The sequence below is a fragment of the Brienomyrus brachyistius genome, chromosome 23 (assembly GCF_023856365.1).
Source record: "Brienomyrus brachyistius isolate T26 chromosome 23, BBRACH_0.4, whole genome shotgun sequence".
In the NCBI taxonomy this organism is placed as follows: domain Eukaryota; kingdom Metazoa; phylum Chordata; class Actinopteri; order Osteoglossiformes; family Mormyridae; genus Brienomyrus; species Brienomyrus brachyistius.
Window position 1 is genome coordinate 9,704,773 of NC_064555.1, and position 7,683 is coordinate 9,712,455.

Consider the following 7,683-nt stretch of genomic DNA (forward strand, 5'->3'; position numbering starts at 1 on the left):
ATTTTTATTACCCCCTTAATACCACATTTTCTTCAGATTTTCAAATGTTTCATATTCCATACCATTAGTGCATCAGACCTCCAAAGGGTCCATTCCCAATTTTCTACTTGGAATGTGCCATTAAGTGTAAACTTGGGAAGATCTTGGTCCCTCCCCAAGAGTCCCAATCTAAATCCCTGAGTGGCCAGAGCAGTGGGGGCCTGGGTAACGGCTGTCGGCCAACAGCTGCAAGGGATGACAGGGGCACAGAGAGAGATACGGAGAGAGACTGAAGGACAGAGAGATACAGAGAGAGACTGAAGGACAGAGAGATACAGAGAGAGACTGAAGTACAGAGAGATACAGAGAGAGACTGAAGGACAGAGAGATGCAGAGAGAGACTGAGGGACAGAGAGAGACTGAAGTACAGAGAGATACAGAGAGAGACTGAAGGACAGAGAGATACAGAGAGAGACTGAGGGACAGAGAGAGACTGAGGGACAGAGAGTGAGTCAGAGCCTAAGACACAGGCAGATCCCAGGATACACTGAGATTATGACTGTGAGACACGCAGGGACAGATCTGACTACAACGACTGCGACTCTGAGTGAGGAACTCCTCTGAGTCCGGCAGCACCAGCGATGCTGTGGACAGGCAGCCAAACCTCCTGGGCTAGTGTTTCACAGCTTGTGGTGTCACGCAAGACAGCAGAGCCTGGGAAGTGACAGGGAGTCACCCCTGGGGAACAGGAACCAGCTCGGGTCAGGCACGGCTTCTGGTCGGCCACGTTAACAGATCCATCCACCTCTGCTGAATACAGGTAGGAATAAATATGTTTTTTTCAGGTAAATAATAAATTCTATTATGTGTCACTAATTCATTAATCAATCCTTCCAAAAGGATGGCTTTCAATACTTCTCCCATCCTGGGTTGTTCCCTGCCTCGTGCCCATTGCTTCCGGGATAGGCTCCGGACCCCCCGCGACACAATAGGATAAGCGGTTTGGAAAATGGATGGATGGATAGATTACAGAATAAAAAAAATCTAATATTGTGGAAAATTGTTACATTTTGATTATATCAGTATAGTCTTCAGTCTTCAGTCTTCTTTCGGAATCTGTGTGACAGAACAGCAGTGTTGGGGAAATTACTCACAAAAGTAAACCATTAAAGACAGAGGTATAAAGTTCAGGTCCAGAAAGTACAAATCCAGACCAAGGTTTTGTTTCAACCAACCAGCTGAGCTCTCTGTGACTATAACACTCTATGCTCAACTGGTTGGTTGAAACAAAACCTTGGTCTGGATTTGTACTTTCTGGATCACAACTTTCTACTTCTGTTTGTAATGGATTACTTTTGTGAGTAAGTTCCCCACACTGTAGAACAGGTGACATTCCGTGTGACTGGTGCACTACCATGTGGCATCGCCATTTGTAAGCAGTTTCCCCATCACATGAGACAGCCTGCAGTGGCAAATGACGCTAAGCTAACAAACAGGCTCATAAAACCTCCCAAAATCTTCAGACGGTGACCAGAGAGTCAAAGGAATTTTAACCAATCAGCCGTCAGGCCTTCCCCACCAATCCCACTTCACACAACTGTGGAAAAATTCAATGAGGTCACCTTCTCTCTCACAACCAATGCCTGGGTGCTAAGCCCATCTTCTGGCAGTTTTAGATCGAGTGCATTTTTTATTTATATCAAGAGAGGCCAATCTTATCCAGAAAGGGCCATTTTGTATGCACGTTTTCACTGCAACTCCCTAATTACAATACTAATTAGAGGACTAATTGACCAAGGAGAACAGCTGACCTAAAGGGTTCCCCAAACACCTGCATACACACCGGCCCTTGGTGGATAAGACTGTCCACCCTGATTTAGATGAGCTGCATATTTCTTACATAAATCACACACACTATTAGTGAACAGTTTCTGCACACACTGACAAATAAATTTACAGCATGTTCAGCATTTGAGAACCTTTATTAGCAGGAAAATTGCATATCTTTCATTCATTGAGCAGTTTAGCAGTTACAACAGCAGAGGATATTTGAGACATTCTTTCTACAAGGGACGTTAAATATTGCTCTGTTTCATGGGATGAAACAGTTAACTGACGCATTTAAAGTTAACAGGGTGTCAGACGTGCACTGTTACATACTCTTTCCATGGTATAAAGGAGACTTATTTTATTTGATGCATATTTTCATTTATAGTTGTTCATTCAACTTTCCAGTGCTTAACAAGAATAAAAAGTCTATGCATTTTATGAAATAAATGGAAAAGTGGTTAAAAACCTGCAGTGCGCAAGACCTTTTGACTGGTCGTGTATTTCACTGGATTGGTAAAGGCAGCCAATGTACTTTACATCACCCATGACCTCTGATGACCTCTGATGATCCATGACGATCTACCTGGCTAAAGGAGTAAGCGCAGCTTTGCTAACGGAGGTATGAACCAACACAGCAGTTATTTATGGTCTATTATACTTCATTCCTGCTCCACACATCTTTTTGCAAGTTGTATGTATATGATTTATAAGTAAAAATACAAAGCATACAAAATATGATGCATACATATTTAATATTTTATCCCTTGATGTGCAAAAATCTCTCAACCAGTCAAATCAAGACTGGGTTGTGACTTACAGCAAAACTCAGCAATATGTTTTGAATAGTGTTGTTTTATACATAAGTATTATATGTATATATATAATATTTTTGTACATCTGATATTTTTTTCAAGAATTAACCCCTGGAATCAACAAAGTTGATCTAACCTAATCTAATCTAATATATATAAATACACATTTTCACTGCAAAGCCAAAACAATCATAACAATTCTGTTCCTCGGTGTTGCAAAGTTTACGGGATATATATGGAAGGTTAACTTCAGTGCAGAAGAGGTCACCCTAATATATTTTGAGAACAGGATGTCTCCACTAGTGATCCCCGTCGATACTAAACCGAACACACGTTGTAATGTGGAAGACTCCGTTTCATATATACAGAGCACACCCTTACGTTCACACGTATGTAAACATTTTTAAATATTGAAATGGCACATACTGTATATAAGGTAAATTTTGTTTATATAGTATTTTTACAGCCTGATTTGTGTGCCTCTGTGTGGTAAAACTGACAGTGATCTATGACCATTAGCAAATTAACGTGACACTTCCTGTCAGCTTGACTCCGTTTGTCCATCTTCACCGCGGATCCTTTTGTGCATTTCTCTGCCCTAATTTGGTCACTGCAGCCAGTCGACAGAGCCCCCCGCAAGCGAAACTGCTCTTTTCTCAGCCCCCCAGCCTCTAGATGAGGGGTGGCCATTCTGAAGTTGCCTCAAAGGCTCCATTTATTGAAGGACTTCATAATTATCGCTTAGTGTCGTCCAGTTTCTGAGTGGCAGTTTGCTTGTTAAGGTAATTTGGAGTTAATGTCATCCGTTATAACCCTTAACTAAACAGTACAGATGAGGGCTGTACTGACTTTTTAAAAACATGTATAGATAACACACACCAGAGTGGACTCTGCTGGACTGCAGTATACTTGAGTAAAGCTCTTAAACTTCATTTCAATAATAAATTTATAGGAACCCTTTACTTGAGAGGACTCAAGTAACTTAGTAACTCAGTAACTGCTCAAGTAAAAATCATGAATAAATACAGTAACTGCATGACATACATGAACCGCCATGATTGATTAATGATGGACGGGGCCCCTATCTGGGCATCCGGGCGGTTTTTCAAAAATCGGCAGTTTGTCCAGATTTAGATCTGCAATTCATGTGACCCTTGTTTCGAAAGTTACAGTGGAGTACCAAGTGAAGGAAAAAGCACCGGCTTTCAGTGTACGGCAGCCGCTCAGTATCATCACACAGCGTCTGCAGGGCTCCTGCACACGGTTACTTAAAGAATCAAGCGATATGTTCACCCCTGCGTCTCACACTGCTCAGGAGTGACCTCAAGCTTCCAGAATTCCACTGGTACTTTGACACTATATTTTTGTTTTCATGTGAACAGTGAATCACATCGTTTGCTTGAAGTTTAAGAAACTTTAGCTTAGTGTTTTGTAACTTTTGTTGACAAAGACTTATATATAGGTATATTGTGTTGATTGTGTGTAGATTGTAAATTGACAGTTAAGTGTAAGGCTACTATGCATCCAGGTTTGCCTGGACACAAACGTTCTTTTCACAGGGTGGGTGGAGAAAACTTCATTAATATTCATGAGAGATGCTCAACGTGATTGGGTGGTGAACGCCAAGACTCATTAATATTCTGATTTATGGACACGTCTTCTTTTTCACCTCACCAAATATGGAAGTCTTACACCTGCTTTAAAGTAAACAAATGCAATTGCATTTCAATGGGAAACATTGTAAAAAACAGTTTTTTTGTTCTGTCATAGACACACACTCTATATATTACAGAGGATTATGCAGTTACTTGAAGCTTGGCTGTTCTAATTGAAATGAATGAATTAGTTGATTAAACCTGCATTTGATTCCTCTGTCAAACGTGTCTGTGATGTAGACTGAAGCGGGGCCACGTCACCATGGAGATTTCCTCCTCCCTCTCGTCTGGGAACACAACAGCCAGACCCCCCAGCAACATCTCCCTGCTGCCCTCAGAACCGCCCTTCCTGAAAAAGCTAGCCCACCTGGACAAGCGCCTCTACAACGACTTCTACAGCGTGTGGATCGCCCTGGTGGTCATCAACATGCTGATCTTCGTGGTGGGCCTGGTCCTGAACAGCCTTGCCCTGTATGTCTTCTGCCTGCGCACCAAGCCCAAGACCACCTCGGTGGTGTACACCATCAACCTGGTGGTGACGGATCTGCTGGTGGGCCTGTCGCTGCCCACGCGCATCATCCTGTACTACAGTGGGGGGAAATGCCTGGTCTGCTCCTATGTGCACATCTTCAGCTACTTCGTGAACATGTACTGCAGCATCCTGTTCCTCACCAGCATCTGCGTGGACCGCTACCTGGCCATCGTGCAGGTGGAGGCCTCCCGTAAGTGGAGGAGCCCCAGCGTAGCTAAGGCCATCAGCGCCTGCATTTGGCTCTTCGCCTTTGTGGTGACCTACTCCTCCTTGACCACTGCCCTCAAGCAGGGTGCCTGCTGCCTGTCCAAGCTCTTTGCGCTCACTGTCTTCGAGTTCTTCCTGCCACTGGTGGTCATCGCAGTGTTCACTGTGCGCATCACCTGCGCCCTGGCCGGGCCGCGCCTCATGCAGCAGAGCCGCGAGCGGCGGATGCGGGCGGTGCAGCTGCTGCTCACCGTGCTGGTCATCTTCACTGTCTGCTTCACGCCCTTCCACGTGTGCCAGGTGTTGGTGTACTTCTACCCGGACATGCCGCACCACGTCATCGTCTACCATGCCACCGTCACCCTCAGCAGCCTCAACAGCTGCATGGACCCGGTCGTCTACTGCTTCGTCACCAACAACTTCCGCGCCACGATGAGGGCCATCTTCCGCAAGGCGGAGCCCGAGCACACCAGCGGCGACGTCATCAGCATGCAGCGCAGTTCCCGGGGGTCCAGGGGCTCGGGGGCGGGCTCACCGGCCGCCAACGCCCACGGTGTGAAGCTGACGGAGCAGAATGCGCCCCAGCAGGGCAGCCTACCTGCCTGAAAGACTGCAACAATTTAGGGCTGGACTTTGGCAGTGTAGCCAGACATCTGTAGAGACTGACAGTGAAAGGGGCGGGGCATTTCGGTTTGGGGGGGGGGCACAGGCCTCATATTCCTGTATTCTATGCTTTTTTTGATCATGTGTCAATGAAAGAGAGGAGAGTATCTCATAATGAAGTTCCTTTTTGAAAATGATCTGGGATTATGGGGTCCTAAATGGATCCAAGTAAGGTTTTTAACAGCTGTAATGATGAAGTCAAATAGGTGATTAAGAGGGTTATTTATTCATTATAAAGTTTGGGCGTATGCACATTAACTACTATAAAATGCGTAATAGGTACTGCATTGTATTGCATTGATGTATTTGCTATTGGTTGTTAAATAATTACATTATGGGAATTTACCAGCCAGTCACGTGGCACCTCTTAGACAATGCATTGAGGACTTGACTACGTCACAGTAACCGAAAGTACACAAGTAACAGATAGCAGCTAGGGTCATGGTTATATTAATGTTAATTGTGATGTAACCCAGTCCATCCTAGTAGGAGAGAGGTCTTTTACCATTCTGCACCGTTAATGAACATAGATAAATAATAGCGCATAACAGCGCATATGTTTTGAACATCATTAAATGTGGTCCCTTCTTATCCACGTGTTCTTCAGTTGTAGCTGCATTGTTGAACATTTCAGTGCTTGTGTAATAATTTCTATGTACATTTCTGCACAATGTTTATTAAATAAAACTAAATAAATAAAACACTATATTCTTAAAATTTATTTTAATTTCTAGTGTGTTGTTTATCGTGGAAGGTATCCTGAGTGTAATCTCACCCACACAATCTAGGTTTTTTCATATCTATCGTAAATTCTCCAGCGTCTACTGGAAGGTTTACACAACTGCAGCCATCGAGTCTTAAAAGTAAAAACCGCAGCTTCACAATATCTGCTGTAATGTATCCTGTTTCCTGCGTTCTTCACTGTTAAACAATGAACACGTACTCAGTTTACCATGCAGACTTGAACATGGCATCTATAATGTAAACATTTTCAGTTTGTTTAAAATATTTTTCCGCTAAGTGCAATGAGAATGAACGTATCCGGTACCTTGTGAGTGAGTGCGCTTATCGATATGCAGATGGACAGATATACATTACATATGTTTGTGCCTCAGAAAGAAACAAAACGGCCATTTATTAGATAAATTCTCTTTTTTCTTATATTACAAAAACTTGAAAGTACACACAGACAAACAGGGAAATCCCATTGCTTTAATTGTAAAGAGCTGACGTTTTGACGTTCACCGCCCAATCACTGTTTTTTCATGTTTTTTCATTGGTATCTCTGACCAGAAATTCATTTCTCGAGAGGATGAAATATTCCTACAAGACGCCTTGATTTCTGTTCCACGTTTCAGTTGTCTTTTGACTTATTTCACTTAGCGTACGGCTGCCAAAATATCACTTACTAACTAGACTCTGCTAGAGGTAAAAAGTAATCTGTGAATATATATTTATATATTTTAATGCATTTTCAAGGGGACGTTATGAAAGAATAAGCAAGAATATTACTTGTAGCCATTTTGATGGATTTTAGATTCATTTACATGTTACGTTTTTGATAAATCAAATACAACAAATGTATATATTGCATCTTTAAGATGGTGATCAAAAATGCATATGATATATTATATACGATAACATAATAAACTAATATACAGAGTGACTTATTCAGGATATCCCCCCTCCGTACCTGACCGGTTCTGATTTAATCCCCGAGTACAAACTAGTCCAGTCGCCGCGCAGCTGGATTTCAAATTGTACTTATAAATGTAACCACTAGATGGTGGTATAATACTAGATTACGTAGCATATTTGAGTCGGTGGTTCTGAGGGAATGGAGTTTGAATGTTACATTAGATATCAAGGATAAACATCTAAATTGCCACTACTGTCATGTGAGAACGACCTTGACCAGAGTTACCAATGACAAATACAGAAGTGTGGTGTTTCTTTTCATATCCGTTATAATTCCCCAGCTGCATGTGGCAATACACAGGCACTG

General features: G+C 42.8%; 1 protein-coding gene across 1 annotated transcript; it reads left to right on the forward strand.

Moving 5' to 3' along the window:
• Positions 1–231: 231 nt before the first annotated feature.
• LOC125719610 (G-protein coupled receptor 20) lies at positions 232–5,677 on the forward strand. Its single transcript, XM_048994560.1, has 2 exons — positions 232–799; positions 4,517–5,677. Exon 2 carries the CDS (start codon positions 4,539–4,541, stop codon positions 5,619–5,621), a length of 1,083 nt encoding a protein of 360 aa, XP_048850517.1. The 5' UTR covers positions 232–799; positions 4,517–4,538; the 3' UTR covers positions 5,622–5,677.
• The last annotated feature ends 2,006 nt before the right edge of the window (positions 5,678–7,683 follow it).

Bases quoted from the DNA above. Each gene is read 5' to 3' on its own strand.
- LOC125719610 (XM_048994560.1), top strand. From the start codon at position 4,539: ATGGAGATTTCCTCCTCCCTCTCGTCTGGGAACACAACAGCCAGACCC.